The sequence below is a fragment of the Notamacropus eugenii genome, chromosome 3 (genome assembly GCF_028372415.1).
Source record: "Notamacropus eugenii isolate mMacEug1 chromosome 3, mMacEug1.pri_v2, whole genome shotgun sequence".
NCBI classification, from domain to species: Eukaryota; Metazoa; Chordata; class Mammalia; order Diprotodontia; family Macropodidae; genus Notamacropus; species Notamacropus eugenii.
In genome coordinates, this window is record NC_092874.1 from 134487181 (window position 1) to 134505129 (window position 17949).

The window sequence follows — 17949 nt, forward strand, 5'->3', positions numbered from 1 at the left end:
AGATATATTTATATAATGTTCTTGTTTGAAAGACCTCATGAGACTTGCACTAAATTTGGGGAGCATAATTGTAACACAAAACTTGAATTTTTTTCTCTTCAATTTCTTTTTTTTTAATATGTAGTTTATTTCGATTCTTAACATTCACTTCCACAAGAATTTGAATTCAAACTTTTCTCCCCATCTCTCCCCATTCCCCACCCCAGGACAGCATATACCCCATCTACCCCCTTCCTCCAGAGTTTCTATTACCCACCCTTCTTCACCTCTGTATTCCTGGAGGGCAGAATAGATTTCTATACATCTATGTAGCTTAATTTCCAGTTGCATGCTAAAACAATTTTTAACACTCATTCTTAAAGCTTTGGGTTCCATATTCTCTCCCTCCCTCCCTACTTACCCTCATTGAGAAAACAAGCAATTCAATATAGGTCATACATGTATAACAATGCCAAGCACTTCCATAATATTTATGTTGTAAAAGACTAATCACATTTCCCTCTGTCCTATCCTGCCCGTCATTTATTCCATTATCTCCCTTGACTTGTCTTCCCACAATAGTGTTTGCTTCTGATTATCCCTGTCCCCAGTTTGCTGTCCCTTCTGTTATCTTCCCTCTCCTGTCCTCTTTCCCCTTGCCTTCCTGCAGGGTAAAATAGATTTCCATATCCAATTGAGTATGTGTTATTCCTTCCTTAAGCTAAATCTCATGAGAGTAAAGCTCAGTTATTTCCTTTCATCTCCCCCTTCTTCCTTTCTATTGTAAAAGTTCTTTCTTCTCTCTTTTATGTGAGATGATTTGGGTCAGCTAAGTAGTACAGTGGATAGAGCACCAGTGCAGGAGTCAGGAAGACCTGAGTTTAAATCTCACCTCAGACAGTTGACACTCACTAGCTGTGTGACTTTGGGCAAATTACTTAATCCCAATTGCCTCATCCTGGGTCATCTCCAGTCATCCTGATGAATATCTGGTCACTGGATTCAGATGGCTCTGGAAGACAAGTGAGGCTGGTGACCTGCACAGCCCTCCCTCACTCAAAACAAAGTCAAGTGCAAGTCATGTCATCATTTCTCTATTGACATGGTATTCTTCAGCAACAAAGGAGGAACACACACATGAGATGATTTGCTGCCTTCTATCCCTCCCTTTCCCTTACTCCTATCACATTCCATTCAACAGAAAATTTTATTTTTTTAGATATTCTGCCTTCATACTTAGCTCACCCTGTGCCCTCTGTGTATATACATATATGTATGTATGTGTACACACATATACATGCCAACACATATATAACATACACATTCATGCATACATATACATACCTACATATATATATATACATGTATATATATATGTTCCTTCTAACTGCACTAATACTGACAAAGGACTCATGAGTTACAAATAGCATCTTTCTATGTAGGAGTGTAAACAGTTCAACTTTAATGTGTTCCTTAAGGCTTCTCTTTCCTGTTTACCTTTTCATGTTTCTCTTGATTCTTGTATTTGAAAATCAGATTTTCTATTCAGCTCTGGTCTTTTCAACAAGAGTGCTTGGAAGTCCTGTATTTCATTGAAATTCTGTTTTTTCCCCTGAAGTATTATACTCAGTTTTGCTGGGTAGGTGATTCTTGGTTTTAATTCTATCTCCTTTGACCTCTGGAATATCATATTCCAAGCCCTTTGATCCCTTAGTGTAGAAGCTGCTAAATCTTGTGTTATCCTGATTGTATTTCCACAATACTTGAATTGTTTCTTTCTGACTGCTTGTAATACTTTCTCCTTGACCTAGGAACTCTGGAATTTGGCTACCCTATTCTTAGGAGTTTTCCTTTTGGGATCTCTTTCAGGAGGTGATTGGTGAATTCTTTCCATTTCTATTTTACCTTCTGGGTCTAGAATATCAGGGCAGTTTTCCTTGATAATTTCTTGGAAGATGATGTCTAGATTCTTTTTTTCATCATGGTTTTCAGGTAGACCCATAATTTTAAAATTATCTCTCCTGGATCTGTTTTCCAGGTCAGTTGTTTTTCCAAAGAGATATTTCACATTGTCTTCTATTTTTTCATTCTTTTGGTATTGTTTTGTAATTTCTTGGTTTCTCATAAAGTTATTAGCTCCCATCTGCTTCATTCTAATTTTGTTCAGTAAGCTTTTGAACTTCCTTTTCCATTTGGCTCTTTCCGCTTCTTAAAGGATTCTTCTCCTCATTGGCTTTTTGGACCTGTTTTGCCGTTTGTGTTAGTCTGTTTTTAAAGGTTATTTTCTTCAGCATTTTTTTTGTGTCTCCTTTAGCAAGCTGTTGGCTCTCTTTTCATGATTTTCTTGCATTGCTCTTATTTCTCTTCTCAATCTTTCCTACACTCCTCTTATTTGATTTTCAAAATCCTTTTTGAGCTCTTCCATGGCCTGAGACAATTGCATATTTTTTGGATGTAGAAGCCTTGGCTTTTATGTCTTCCTCTGATGGTGTACTTTGTTCTTCTTCATCCAAAAGGATGGAAGAAAATACATATTCACTAAGAAAGTAACCTTCTGTAGTCTTATTTTTTTCTCTTTTTTGGGCATTTTCCCCACCTAGTTACTTGACTTTTGAGTCCTTTGTCAAGTGGAAGGTATACTCAAGGACCTGTAAGTTCTCAGTTCCTGCAAGGTGGCACAGTCATGGGAGAGGAGTTTACTCCTTTCCTGGCCTGCACTCTAGTCTGTGAGCAACCACAAGCACTCTTTTGTGCCCTGGGACTGAGAGTAGGCTTCCCTCTCCACAGCCACCATGAGCTTCCACCATGCCAGTTCTCCTCTTCATCTCAGGACTGCCACTCAGAACTGAGACCCAGATAGGCTGCTCAATTTCCCCAGGATCCTTAGGTCGAGGGTTCCAAAAGTGGGTGCTGCTGCTGCAGTGACTGCTGCCACCGTGGGGCTGGGACTGAGGCCAGACCTGGCTCCCTTCTCACCCAGGTCAAAGAGCTTTCTTACTGACTTTTGAAGCTGTCTTTGGTGTTTGTCACAAAACTTCAGTTTTAAAGGCAAACAATGAAACTGTACAAACTAAAGCTTGTAAAATTCTTTAATCTACAAAGGTAGATTAAACAAGACCAGTGAAGTGCCTAACGGATACCAGCTACTCCACAAACTTGCATCATTGTGCCTCTCACTTTTTCTCTACTGTGTATGAGGTTGTCCATGTGAAATTGAAAGTGAGGTTACTAATTAAATCATGCAAATGCTTGAAGTTGCAAAAGTTAAAACGTGTAAATGTTAAGGATTGACTATAATATGTTACATTTTGTCATTATCCAACTTAATCTGTGTACTTTTTAAAGATGCTTTCCATCCTTTTTCTGTTCTTTTAATTTTAGAAACATCTTTTTTTTGGTTAAACACATCTTTTTATAATCAAATCTGTTGATTTTGTCTCTGATAGTTCTTCTGTTTTATAAAAGATATCCTCCATTGTTGATAAAATTTTTATTCTATTTATTACAGCTCTTAATTTTAAATATTTAAATTAATAATATAGTTAGAATTTATTATAGTGTCTGGAATGAGGTATAAGTCTAAAACCTTACTTTCTACTGCTTGTCTAAAGAAATCCTAAGTACTGTAGAAGTTTTACTACTCTTCTCTGATTATGCCTTCTACTCTCCAACCTCCCAGACTACTCATATAGTTAGTTCTTTCTCTGCCATTACCATTTTGACACTGTAGATCATGAATTCATGTATGCTTTCAGGTCTAGGTCAAATGCTACTTGTTTCATGAAATTTTCCTTCATCCCATTTCTTTATCTCTTCATATGTGGAAGTAACTCTCCCTCTTTTGATGTCCATTAACACCTTAAGTTGCATCACATTTCCCATATTTATCACACTGTTTTATATTATACCTCTTGGTGTAAATATTTCATAGCTCCTTGAGAATGGAACATCTCTTTTATCTCCCATTGAATTTAGTGGAATATCTTAAACATAAGAATATGAGTTGAATGAATTGACATTTTTTCTAAGTGAATAGGCAGTATTAATAAGGGTCTCTATGTAGTTAATAATAATAATAGCTAACTTTTATATAGCACTTACCATGTGTCAGTTGCTGTACTAAGCATATTACAGTCATTATCTTCTTTGATTCAAGTAACAACCCTGTGAGGTATGTACTTTTATTATCCCCATTTTGTAAATGAGGAAACTGAGCCAAACAGTGGTTAAGTGACTTGCCCCCAGAGTCACACAGGTAGTAAAGGTCTAAGGCAGAGATTAGACTCAGATCTCTCTGACAGTAGGCTAGGTGCTCTGTCCATTATTTTTGTTCAAATATCCACCTCCTACTTTATAGAACATACTGAGTTTTATTTGGTAGATAATATTAAGTTTGTGACTCATATTTCTTTATTTTGTAAATATTGTGTTCCAATTTCATTTTGATTATGTCTCTTCCTTGGTACATGATGTGTACATTTCTGTCAGCTTGTGGTAAGGAGGCAGCATGATGTGGTGGCAATGACTTATGATAGCAAGGATGAAAGGATCTAGTGAGGATTTTTTCAGGATGTGGGAGACATGGACATATTTGTAGGTAGTAGGGAATGACCTAGTAGATGGTAGGGATTAAAAAATAAATGAGAGTCAGTATGAGAAAGATGGTAAATCTGTTAGAGGAGATGGGAATGGACGGGAATCACCTGAACAAGTAGAGAACTCAGCCTTGGTAAGGTATAAGGCCACTTCATCATGTGACATAGGGGTGAAGGAGATAGTGGCAGAAGGCATCTGAGTGATAAGAGATGTAGAAGAGGGAGCTCATGTCAGATAGCATTTTTTCTGTAAAATATGGAGCAGCTTTCTCAACTGAAATTATGGCGGAAGAGGGAACCATGAAAGGTTTGAGAGGGGTTGGAAAGGTGTGGAAGAGCAGCTGTGGCGAGTAGGATAATGAATTGTTAAGGGAGGTATGCTAGGATTGCCTAGAAGCAGTAAATATCCAATTGAGGTTATATAACATAAATTTGTTATGGTCCTAGTCAGAATGGTTGCATAATTTTTTAATTGGTTTCCTGTTTAAACTTACATATTTTATTTCATGCACTTAAAAACAATTCTTTGAATAGTGGTCCTTAGGTTTGACTAGACTGCCAAAGAGGCCTATGATACAAACAAAAAAATGTAAAGAATCTCTTGTTTAAGGGTTTTTTTTTTTGTCAGGTGTATATAATACTTCATTCTTTGTAGTACAGAATAACAGTACATAATAATGTATCCACCATCACCTTCATGGTTTTTCCTAGACCCCGATAGTTTCTAGAGGGTAAAGCCAAGTCCTTCCAAGTACATGCATACAACACAAAAAAGTTTAAACCATACAACACAAGTTGCAGTTGATATTCAGTATATATTCAGGAGTTCTAATCCTTAGAAGAAAATATGACCTGAACTCAAGATCTCAGCTTTTTCTCAGTAGTACAATGAGGGCACTCAAAATGTTGTGTGAACTATAATTATTATAGCCTGTATTTTTCAATATAGTGGCATTCTGCTAGCAGGAAATTTTGATTTCTTCTGGCTGAAAGTGTCAAACAGTGAACCTAGCAACCAGACCTAGAAAAAGTGAGCCTCACACCAACATTTCCCTAGTTTCCCCAATCTTGAGACCTTTATTCAGGTGTCTCTTCCCGTCTTTAGTTTTGACAAAAGAAGTAGCTCAGATTAATTTTTTACTATTCCAAAACACATTAAAAAGCTAAAACAAAAAACTAAGAGACTTTAATTTTCTTGGTTATAATTAGTGATTTGGGTGATCCATTGAAATACTAATTCCTAAAACCTAGTGTATTTCAGTGCTATGACAAATTGTTGAAGAGTAAAAGTACACTTCTTGGTGTATTGGTTTTTGGTGAATAAAATACTCCAGAAGGCTTTATTTTTTATATAATAATCAGATTATATACGTTACAATAGTAAACCTCTGAGAAATGTGGGCTACTAAATGTCAATATTTTTTAGAAATTGCCACATTATTCTTATGATCTTTTTTTTTTTTTTTTTGACAGAAACTACCCAAGTCAAACTTAATCAAGATAGCAAATGCTTCTCAGCAAATAAGGAAAAAATGTAAGCTATTTGAGGAATTTACACTCTCATATTATAATTATTTACCTTGAAATGATAGATTTGTTCACGTATTCTTTATTTGTTTTAATATAGTAGATGAAAAGAGTAGCACTGTTAATACAGAACATAGAGCTTTTCTTGGGCACAGTCAATCAGAGAGTGAAAAAGAAGATATGACAGATACCCTTCCTAAGCCTTCATCACGAGCCCAGAGCTCCCCTCATTCTGTCCATCCCTCACTTGGCTCCTTTTCAAGGTTTTCCCAGGAGATGACTACTCTTCTTGACATTAATAAGGTAATTATATTGGCTATGGTTCCTGTCCTTTCCATATTTGTTCACCCTCTGTCGTTTCCTCCCACACTTATCCCAACTTCATGAAGATGGCAAGGATTCTTGAAATGGACGTCCTCAACAGTCACATCAAAGGAAAACTCAGGGAAATTTACATATTGAAGATAAAATGCTGATGGGTCCAGACAGTTCATGAGTGAACTATCAGGAAGAAGAAGGATTAGAAAGCAGCCAAGATGAAGGATGATGAGAAGATTATGAAGATGAAGTAGCAGAGGTGGAAGAAAGTGAGGAAGATGAGGAGGAGGAATTCAGTCAGTATAGCCAAGAAGTAATAGTTGGAGAGGAAGGATAAGAACATGGAGGTACAGAGGATAAAGGAGAAAGTGAAGATAAGGAAAATCTTGAAAACGTGAAAGAAAAAGAGGGTTTGAGTAACCAGCAGAATCTCTTCATACTAGTAAATATGAAAGAAATGAAGCTAAATGTTAAAATAGGTGAGGAAAAGCAAATACTGAACATTCCTACAGAATTTCCTATGCCAATTTTGATGGATATTTATGAACACTTAGATGCAAACTTATATTCCACTTCTCTTAAGGTAAAACATGACCAAATATTTTGTTTAATCAACAAACTGTTTTGCTTAGAAGTGCAAGATTTAGATCTAGAATGAACCTTACAGCTTACCTAGTCCATTCAATCCCTTAATTTTAAAGTTCTAAAATTTAGTTCTTCCATTCTCATGGATAAAACAGAATGAGACAAATAGGTGAAAAAATATTTGAGGCTGCAACAACTTTAAAAAACTAAGTATCTACCACATATTTTACTTAAATACATAAAATGAATGAAAATGGAATTTTTAGTTCATCATAAGCTAAAAAAAGTTTCCACTAAGAATAGAATTATAAAAAGAGAAGGAACTTTGAAAGGTTCTAGCAGTAAGGATATTTGCTCTTATTTAGAGTGTGTATGTAACATCCCTAACATTCTATTTTTACAGCACTCAGGAAAAATGACTCCAGAATATTTTAATCAGACCTTTATAATTTTATATGTTAAGAGTTGGAAAATCCTGAAATGGAATATCCTTTTTTATTTGTGACCAATTTTAAGCTTACCTCCCTTTGCTCTTCAGATGGACACTGGTTATTTAAGGTAACAATTAACATATGGCAAAGGAATATGAATCAGAATTTGAATAATAATCTTACTATATTCCTACGTATTCTAACCTTTTTTAAAAATAAATCTCATTTCCAAAACTTTGATTGCTCTTCCATATATTATTAGCTCACATGGCATTGTGACATTATACAGAAGCAGGACAAAAAAATGTTGCAATCTCATATTCCAAAATTTCATTTTCAATTTCTCCTTTATATTTTAATATCAGTCATAATATCAAATTCTAATACAACAATTTATTGCACATTTTAAAATTTTATTCTTTGTAAGGCATTCTGTTATATGGAATTCAGAAACAAGGAAGACTCAGTACCTGCCATCATGTACTGTACAATTTAATTGTGAATCTAAGTCATCCATAAATAAATTTAGTTTTTCATAGCTATTGAAAAAGTCAGTTTAAAACTGACAGTTTTATTAATCAATCTACTTGAAGTATTTGGAATATTCATATTTTAAATGAAACTCAAGTTAAATCTACTTCCTCTTCATGTACCTCTGTTTCAGTCAAGCTAGATTACCCATCATTTCCTGAATGTACCTTGATCTTTGCCTCCCTCAACACCTTTCCTTACACTGTTGAAAATGTTTTTTGCTACCTGAAGTAGTAGCTATCTTTCGAGGCCCAAATCAAACAATACCACCTATAAAAAAACTTTCACTGGTCCTTCTAAAGTCTTTTAGCTCCTTGTAATTTACTAATACATTTCACAGATTCTTCTTTCTCTCATATTTATATCTTAGTAAACATTCATTAAATAACTGCTACATTCCTGACAGTGTGCTAAGGGCCAGGGAGATAAATATAAAAAAAGACTGACAGTCCCTGCTTTCAGAGATCTTACAGTCTAACTGAGGAAGACAGCACATAACAACAAAGGAAATCCATAATTTGGGGGTTGGAGAAGTTACCTGATGCTGGGACATGGGGGAGAAGTTAGAGAACTCCCAAGTAGCGTAGCAGAGTGGGAAATGAAATACCTGTGCTGTGCCCCGTCCTTCAATGGAGGCTTTGGAGTTCCTGGCTCTTCTTCCAGTCATGGGGGCATTAGTTAGGGATTAGGTAGATGGAATTTTGCAGGATGATGAGATCTTCCTGAACCTAAAATTCCTAGGGTCTAGTGGAGAAATCCTAAAGTTGTGGGGAGAAATGAGGAGTCATCTGCGATGGGCTCCCTCCTATATTGGAGGTATTGGAGTTCATGGCTCTTTCCTCCAATCAGAGGGTATCTTATCTTTCCTTCTATATTAGTACTTGCGCATAAGAACTTTTTATTCTACTATTTTTCACAGTTTCTAATACTTGAATTTGTTAAAGTAAGAATTAAAACATTCATCAGCATATATAATTCTACAAATTAGATATTTCTATTCTATTCTTTAAATTAACTGTCTAAAATAAGTGGAAAAATTTAATTCTTTGCATGATTTGACTGTTAGGGCCATCAACATCAGGCAATTATTGTGGGTTAAATAGATTCACATTCATGCTAGCAATAGATTAAAGAAAAGTTTTGGGGACATTGTATATTTCATTCTCATTAATTATAGGAAGACTCAACAGAATTAGAGGAGGAAGCAAAGGAAGATGGTGGTACTAGAGAACAAAAACTTCCTGAAACGCCGTATCTTTCCAATGAAGTTCAGGCTCACAGTACATCAGTGAATTGTGCTGTCAGAAAAGGTAAGTTATTGTTTTGATAGGACCCGTGATTTCATGATTGTAGGAAATTTCCAATGAGGAAATTTCTACCAATGCAGATTGGCAATTGTTCCACAGCTTCTAGTCTTACCCAGTAGCCTAGGGCATTAAGAAGTTCAGTCAGTGTCTTGCTCCTGATCACATAGCCAGTATATCAGAAATGGGACTTGAACCCAGGTCTTCCTAATTCCAAAACTGGTCTCATATCCACTGTGCTGTGCTACCCCTCAAGTTGTAGAATATGCTTACAAAATTTTCTTTTTATAAAATGCCATTATAAACCTATACATTTATTGGGTATTGACCTAAGTCCAGGGTGTGTTAAATATAAATGGTCTTTCTTGTTTTTACCCAGAATATTAAATATATTTTAGAAAAGAATTTTGTTATATGATCTTGTATAAAATTACCTCTTAGACCCTAAAACTTCTTGCTTTGAAGGACCCTCCTTTGCCCATAATGCCTAAATCCAACTCTTGTTCTGTTTTTGTCTCCTGGATTTTTTCTGTTGTTATTTTCATTTAATTTTTGCTGAAGCAATTATAAATAGATATATTTTAACAGTTTTCATGTTCTTAGTAGCACATTCTAATTATTTACATGGGGAGGTTTTGCCTGTGTTTTATAGATATGATGTCAGCTTTAGGACTGGAAGAGGAAAAAGAAGCAGAATCACTTTGGGATTCAGAGGTATCTTCTCTTAAGTTATTTTGAAACTTCAGTATTGATTGTCACCTTTAAAATTATGTTTCAGATTTACTTATTTACTAATCATTGCAATTGCCTAGGTGGAATTAGAATCAGAATTTTATAGGTGTAAGGAACCTTACAAATAAGCTAATCCAAAGAACTTTGGAGTCTGAATGCAGATGGAAGCACATTGTTTGTTCTCCTTTTCTTTTATTGTTTTGCTTTGTTTCTTCTTTCTTGCGGTTCTTCCCATTAATTCTAATTCTTCTTTACATCATAAAAAATGTGAAAATATGTTTAATATGAATGTGTAAGTAGAGGCTATATCAGGCTGCATGCCATTTTGGGGAGGGGGGAGGAGAAGAAGGGCGAGAAAATTTAACACTCAAAAACTTATGGAAGTGAATGTTGAAAACGAAAAATTAATTAATTATTAATTTGAAAAAATTGTCTAGTCCAAATACTCATTTAACCCCTGACGAAGCTGAACTCCAGAGAAGTCAGGTAACTTGCCTGTGGTCTCACAATGGTCCTAACTTTCCACTCTCCCCCTTAATATCTTACCAATTTCAAAATGTTAGTCATTCATTTAGCCAGTCAATCATTCAGTGAACAAATGCCACAGTACCATATGATATTCTAGGTATTAAGATATATTTCAGTAAAGTAAGAGACTTTAGACAAAGACTTAATATACAGTTCTGCTTCTCTACAACATGAGTAGCTTTACTTTAAGTGATGGGATGGAAAATAGGCACATATGAGGTGATTTATATGGCCATCTTTTATCAGATTTCTACGCAACTTGCAATACAGAAAGGGGAATGACAGAGTAAGTGGTGGTTAATCAGGAAAATCTTCATGACAAAGATGATAATTAGAGCTTAATGGTAGGTTCCAATTTTGATTGGCAGAGAGGAAGGAGGAAAATATTTCAAGAGAGGATAGGTAGAGAGAAGTAAAGATGATTGCAAGGAATGTAAAGAAGGAGGTTTAGCTATAAGAGATAGTAACATAAACTATTTTCCATAAATAAGATAGTGCGAGTTGAGGCCTTGAATGATAGCTTTAGAATTTGGGATATGATTTGCATTAGGGAGCCGTTATCACTTCTTGTGCAGTATAATGATGTTTTGAAATTTTGTGTTTTAAGAAAGCTTTTGGTGATCAGTGCGGAAGATTAACTGAAGCAGAGGTGTGTTATAGTCAAAAGATGTCATTTCAATAGGTGGAAAGTAGTGAAATAAATTGGAATGATTTTAGAAATACGAAAGGTTGAAGAATAACTTGTTTATTTTAGAGAAAGATTCCGCAGTATGTAGTGATTACTTGGCTACGGAGAGCAAAGAATTTTTAAGACTGAAGACCTGAGAAAATGTAGATCACTAATAGAGACAAGGAAGTTAGAAAGGGGTGGGGGGCTTATTTGATGACAGACTAAGGTAATTTTTTAATTTGTTAGTTCTCAGGAAACATTTAAACGGACTTGTCTCATAAATTGCTAGAATTTTAGGAACTTGAGAGTAAAATCAGATGGTTTTGTCTTCTGGCAAAAGGGGGTCAGAAATCTGGGTCACCCAAGAATCTCTCTTATAATTCAGATAGGCAGAGTTGAAGGGATTAACTCTCAGCTTTATGTTGGAAATAATCAAAGGCAGAGGCATGAAGTGTGAAGACAAGAAAAGGCCAGTGAGTATGCTTATGTAAAATGTTGAGTGGAGACTGTTATTACCAGGTACCAGAGAAATTAAAAAAATCAAGATGCACCAGAGGCTATCATATGTATTAGACATCCAGCATGAGACCAGGAAATTAAATGAAGAGAAAAAAGCATAATCCAAGTGTGGGAGACCTCTAGAGAAGGTGGCACCTGTATTCAATACTTTACTATCAACAATGAATTGTTGAGTACTGTAGATATGGCTGGTGTGATTACGCTAAAATTTTCTGTCATTTTGTCATAAATGCCATAGATGTGTGTAATTTCAGTAGTGCCTGACTTTTCCTGACCCCATTTGGTGTTTTCTTGTCAAAAGTACTACAGTGGTTTAGCATTTCCTTTTCCAGCTCATTTTACAGACAAGGAAACTGAGGCAAACAGTCACACATTGAATCTTCCTGACTTCAAGCCTAGGACCTCTACCAAATGTGCCACCTTTTCTAAGGGGATTATATAGTGTACATTTGGCCCCAAATGTTATTTTCTTCTCCCATATTGTTAGCATATGGAAAATAGTATTTTAAATGTACTATAAAATATAACTGTCATAGCAATAATATCCTGACTTAAAATGTTATCATTAGCTACAAGTAAGCCATTTCTGTATGCAAAAGTGTACTACAGCCTTCACCACAACATTTATCAGTGCTATCTCATCTCAAGACAAAAGACAGAATAATAAACTTGAAAATTGTAAGCATAAGGTTGTTATTTTGAAGAAAATGTTTTATAAAACATTTTATTTTCTGTAGAACTCTCATTTCTTTCTAAGTGGAAACTTCACAATTTGCCAGCAGAAAGCATTCAGTGCTTCTTTCTACAGTGAGCTTGCTAACAATGTTGTTGGTCTTTCCATTTGATAAGTGTGCCACTGAAAGTCTCCCCAAAGAATCTGCCAGATATATACCTGCAGCCACAAATAAGACAATAAAAGACAGTATTTCAATGGGACAATGTGAAGGTAAGATTATATTATACAGTTAGGTTTATTTTTTTTAAAAAAAGTGGCATCTGGGAGTGGGTAGGTGGGAAAAGACTCATCAAATATGTAGAAGAGAAGAAAGTGCATGAAGTCCTATTGCCACCAACAGGACTAAGCAGTATCACTGAAGGCTTACCTGAACAAAATCAGAAAAAGAGAACATAAAGAAGGAATATAATAGGAGAAAAATGGCGAAGGAGAGGTATTAGAAGGAGAAGGGAAGAGTTCAGTGGAAAGGAGAGAGGAGAAATAGGTATGTTTGAAATGGAGTGACAGATTGGCCCTAGTAATTGCCTCCGTTAATAATTGTCCAGCCTTTGCCTGCTAGTTTTAGGAAACAGAACGAGCTCCAATTCAGTTTAATGAGTTGGTTATACAAATGTCTTCCCTGTGATATAAGCCCATGTCACACAATTCTTTTTAGTGATAGACTAGACCTGTATTCTTTTGGTTTGAGGTAACTCCCTTTACCAGTGCAGGTTAGCACCTTCTCTGAAACTAAGAGTCTTAGAGAATTGACTAAAGCACTGAAAGGATAAGTGATTTGTTAATAACGACATAGCCAATATCAAAATCAGAGAGGGGGCACTCAGGTTCAAGCCTTCTTCATTCTAGGACCAGCTTTCCATCCATGTTGCATCTTAAATTCCACTGGTGTTTCTCCTGCCCCAGCTCTGAAACCTTCAGTTATTTACTCTGTGTCTATCAGATAAAATGCAAAGTGAAGAAAATGTGTTATAAATTTCATTTTTAAAAATCTTAATTATCTGCTTATTAAAGGATTTTTACATTCAGACATTTGTAACTTTAGGCAGGAGATTCCATAGGCAGATGGCAGCAAATGGTGACAGAAGCAAAAAGAGTAGGCAACAGGAAGTCAGAAATATAGATAGTAGAATATGGCTGCATTGGAGCAAGGAAAAGAAAACAACCAAAGACTCTGTTGCTTTCATAAATTTAAATTGCTAGGTAGGGCATGAGGGTCTCAGTCAGTACCAGGAGTTCTTAATACTTACTTTACACAGATAAATTCATGTTTTCAAGAATAGATTGTATTTTTTGCACTCTTCATTCTTGGAAACTTTTGGCTTATATTCCTGCATGTTGGCATTTAGTTACATAGTGTATGGATGTTAAAATGAGGTGGCCATATGTAACCACAAGGACCCTAGCATGCACAGGAGGGCCTGCTGTACAGGTTCTTAGCTCTGCTTTTCTAAAAGGAAAGCAACTTTTGCAGAAGTCAGCAATCTGCTTTAATCAAGCACATATATCATTCTCTTATTTCAAGGGTAAAGGTCAGCACCTTGAACTTCAGAGAAAATAGAAACAGAGAAATAAAGACCATCAGACAGGGCTTCCAACTCTGACCATACACAATACATACATCGCAGATCAACAGACAAATCCAACTGTCTGACCATTATATACATACATAGTTACCAGAGAGATAAGCACCAACATCTGGGCTTTCAGAGCTAGGGGCTACTTAGTGGGTAGCCAGAATCTCATCTGGCCAAGCAGACACTTCCAACGAATAAGCCCCAAAGAAAACCTCACCTCAGAGTATTTATACACTTTTCAGAGCTGGAGGGCATGACCCTTTGACCCAGTGCCTCTATAGAAGTTTACAAAAGGTATTGAGGCCTATTAATGGGTGGGGAAGTTCTTTAATTCTTTCCGCCATCCACTATTAACTTTATATTAACATTACACCATAGAATAAAATACAAATTAAAAACAAAATTCCAATAGCTCAGCAGAAAAACTCACCTACCAGAAACATTTAGGAGATGAAGGAGTGCTGGCTTCTAAGTCCCTTGATAGTAGGACTCTAATCAGTTTTAATTCATTTTGCTCATCTTCACTTTCAATTTTAAGCCAAACTGTTCTATTAGATATTCTGTATATTGTCCTGCTCTGTGTCCATCCAGGACATCTGTTGAAATCTCCCTGTTCCTTCAGAAACTTTCTCAGGTGTAAACTCCAGGAAACTTTCCTAGATTTTACTAGTCTTCCTGACAGTTATTTCCCAATATATTGATTTTTGGTTTTTTTTTTAAGGTATACTTATTATAAACATTATCAACTGATGTTACAGAGCACCTACTACTACATACATGACACTGTAATCCATCCCAAGGTTTATTAAACTTAGATCCAACAGCCATTGTTCTTTCTGAACTTTTCATAAAAGGAAACTTAGAACAAATGTTAAATAGTAACAAAAAGAATGCTACGTAAATGTTCACTTACCCCAAGGACCCATAAGTTCATTGGTCTAGACTATGGTCAAGATGCTCTGGAAACAGATACAGATGGAGGCCACTTCCCCTCCCCACCTTGTCTGAGTTATATATAGTCTTCTTCATTCATTTCTGAGGCAAAAAAGCAAGAAACAGAAACCATCACCTTATTGCCAGGCTTCGAATGCTGCCCACACAGAATATACACATAAGGACAAGCATTGCTTACCTCTAGCAGCATAGGCTGTCCCTCTCTCCTAGAGATTAAACACGTGTTCCAGTTGTCAGTATTAGTTGGAGTGTTTTCTTCCTCTGCCTGTATAAAGAAAAAGAGAACTAAGGTTAGAGACATAGTAGGCAGTTTGTCTAACCTCTTTCTATACAGGAGGATAATTCGTATCCTTTTTATCCTAGTTGAGTGAGTACAAACATTTACACAGATATTAATTATAATGCTTATATTACTGATGCATATGGAATAAACAAGAGGTAAAGCAATGTGCTTGGTGCTGTTTTGGAAGTACCTATTTTAAAATTTCATCAATTTCTTAATACTTTTGTGGACTGATATATAGTAATCCTAATTTTATAACTTTGCACAGTAAACAATTTCTTAACACTTTTTAGGATTGACACGTAGTAAACTAATTCAGTATTATAAAATACACAATGCTTTCAGAACTTCACATTTTATTTTCTGAAATTTATCGTCAGTATGTAAATAGCTTTGTTTTCCATTAATGTTAAATTACATGTTGAAATGGTTTTGTGTGTGTTAATAACATTGAATTAGTAATTGAGATGATGAAGACAATTTTGCTTTTCTAAAATAACTGAAAATAAAAAGGTTTTGTGTATTATCTCTTAGATTTATTTAACATACCTTTTTCATAAATGAATCAAGAAACTTTAAGATTGATAAACTAATGGCTACAGGAAGTATAGGCATACCAGTAGGCAGTGTGGATATGCAAAGAAGTGAAAATGCATTATTAACTATTATTCTACAAGCACACATCTAAGTGGATGTGTTCAGAACATTTGTTTCTAGCTCTTTAGTTCTGCGATAAGAATATGGTTTACAGATTATTTTAAATTCTGTTTTATCTTTAATGTTTGCATATTGCCTGATTCTGCAGATTATATAACTAATTAAGGAATCATCCACACTAGGGGCATTTGTAGTGTAATTGCATTAATCACACTCCTTGCTTGGAAGATATGCTGTTGCATGAGAGCATCACTTTCTAATTAACCTCCTGTACAGCTTGATTATCTATCTCTTATAAAGGATAACTTTTATGTGTGTCATTGATGAGCATGCTTATGTATTGGTATATGTACACATATGTATTTGAGCCCCTTGAAATCTGATCTGTTTGAAATGTAAATTGCATGTTCTACCAAAACTATATTCTTGTTTTACTTAAGTTCTAACAACTGATTTCAATTACTGTCATGCAAATGCCATAATAAGAAATATACCAAATTAAAACATTCATTCTTTAAATCCTATAAAGGGATCCAACAAGCCTATTTATTTTCCATGAAGTTGTGATTGAATTACATTGTTTAAATACTGTTGATAAGAAACCTGGTATTCATTTTTCAGATTATCTTGTGAGACATCCTAATTTGAAGGTAATGACATCGCTACTTTTAATTTATTATGCAATATTTACTGAATACTTTAAATATAACTATCTTGTTATTTTTAATTATCTTGTTTCATAGCCCATCCAACCCACTATTGAAATGAAAGACTATTTCACAAACCGAGAAGTAGAAAAAGGAGTTCAGGGAAATCAAAACTCAAGTAAGTTTCATAATTACATAATTTAGGAAGAAAAGGAGTATATTTTAAAGAATTTTTAATATTCATATTTCTTTTTTCTTCTCTTCCTCCCCACTTGTATTGCAGATTTAATGGAAGAATTTGGTTTAGATGATGCAGATGACATTGATGGTATTTTCCTTTTTTCTCCTTCTTTAAGAGTATGAAAATAAGTTAATTTTTTAAAGTCATACCTGATAAAAGATGTAACCTGTTGTCTTCAGGTTTTTACTTACTCACTTTTTTCTATATTGCATTAAGGTGCATAAATCCAGTTATGTATGTATTCTCCCAATTCAAGTTAACATACATTAAGTAACTGTTATGTATCATGTGCATGTTAAGTGTCTGCTGTTTTACTGTTTTACTGTAGAATACAATGATGAAAACAAACTTTTTTTTGCTTCAGGGAATTTATTTTCTATGAAGGGACACAACATGTAAACAGATAAATATGTTAGGTCTGGAGTAAAGGAGGTAAGGGAGAGAGATAAAAGTGCTCTTGGGAAAATTGAGGAGGAAGACAGCATGACAGAGGGTAACGATTGTATAAACAAGGTTTCATAGCTGTAATGCCCGCTGAACTGAAGCAATAGAGTACCACAGAAACCTTTAGAGCAAGAGAATGACCTAGGTAAGTACCTTCAGAAGATTACTTGATGGCTTTGTGCAGAATGGACCAGAGAAGGTTGGAAACAGAAATAAGAAGACCAGTTAGTAATATATTGCAAAAATCCAGGTAAAAGTTGATGAGTTTGTGAAGTAGGAGTGTGGATTTGTTCATGAAAAAAGGGGGAGGATGATAGATTTTATGGAGGTAGAATCAAAGGGACTTAGCAACTTTTGGATATGTATGTGTCTATGCCCACACGCATATGTATTTGGATGAGTAGTGTCAAAGATGACTGAGAAGATAGCCTATCTCTAACAGATAAGAAATATTAGAGCTTTTATGACTTCAGAGGTAGAGGAGGGATGGAAAGGAAATGATGAGTTCAGGCTTGTTCATGTTGAATTTGAAGGTTCAGGAGGACACACAACATAAGAGGTCCAGGAGCCAGTCCTAAAATATGGTGTCTGAAACTAAGCACAGTATTTAGGTGTGGTCTAACCAAGGCAGAGGTCAGCCAGACTAACATCTCCCTTCCTCTGAACATTGTTTCTCTTTTAATAAAATGTGAAA

General features: G+C 35.3%; 1 protein-coding gene across 12 annotated transcripts in view; it reads left to right on the forward strand.

Moving 5' to 3' along the window:
- LOC140533323 (ankyrin repeat domain-containing protein 26-like) overlaps nt 1-17949 on the forward strand; it is a 78588-nt gene that overhangs the window by 6513 nt on the left and 54126 nt on the right. For 7 of the 12 annotated variants that reach the window (XR_011976875.1, XR_011976876.1, XM_072652925.1 and 4 more), the window contains exons 4-11: nt 6048-6108; nt 6202-6404; nt 9144-9276; nt 9923-9984; nt 12569-12665; nt 16545-16573; nt 16667-16748; nt 16854-16898. Coding sequence is in view for 10 of the 12 variants with exons in the window: in XM_072652925.1 (XP_072509026.1) it covers nt 6048-6108; nt 6202-6404; nt 9144-9276; nt 9923-9984; nt 12569-12665; nt 16545-16573; nt 16667-16748; nt 16854-16898 (712 nt within the window). In the remaining 2 variants the exon portion in view is untranslated. The remainder of the gene's footprint in view (nt 1-6047; nt 6109-6201; nt 6405-9143; nt 9277-9922; nt 9985-12568; nt 12666-16544; nt 16574-16666; nt 16749-16853; nt 16899-17949) is intronic. The other 5 variants (XM_072652930.1, XM_072652931.1, XM_072652929.1 and 2 more) reach the window with 4 other exon arrangements.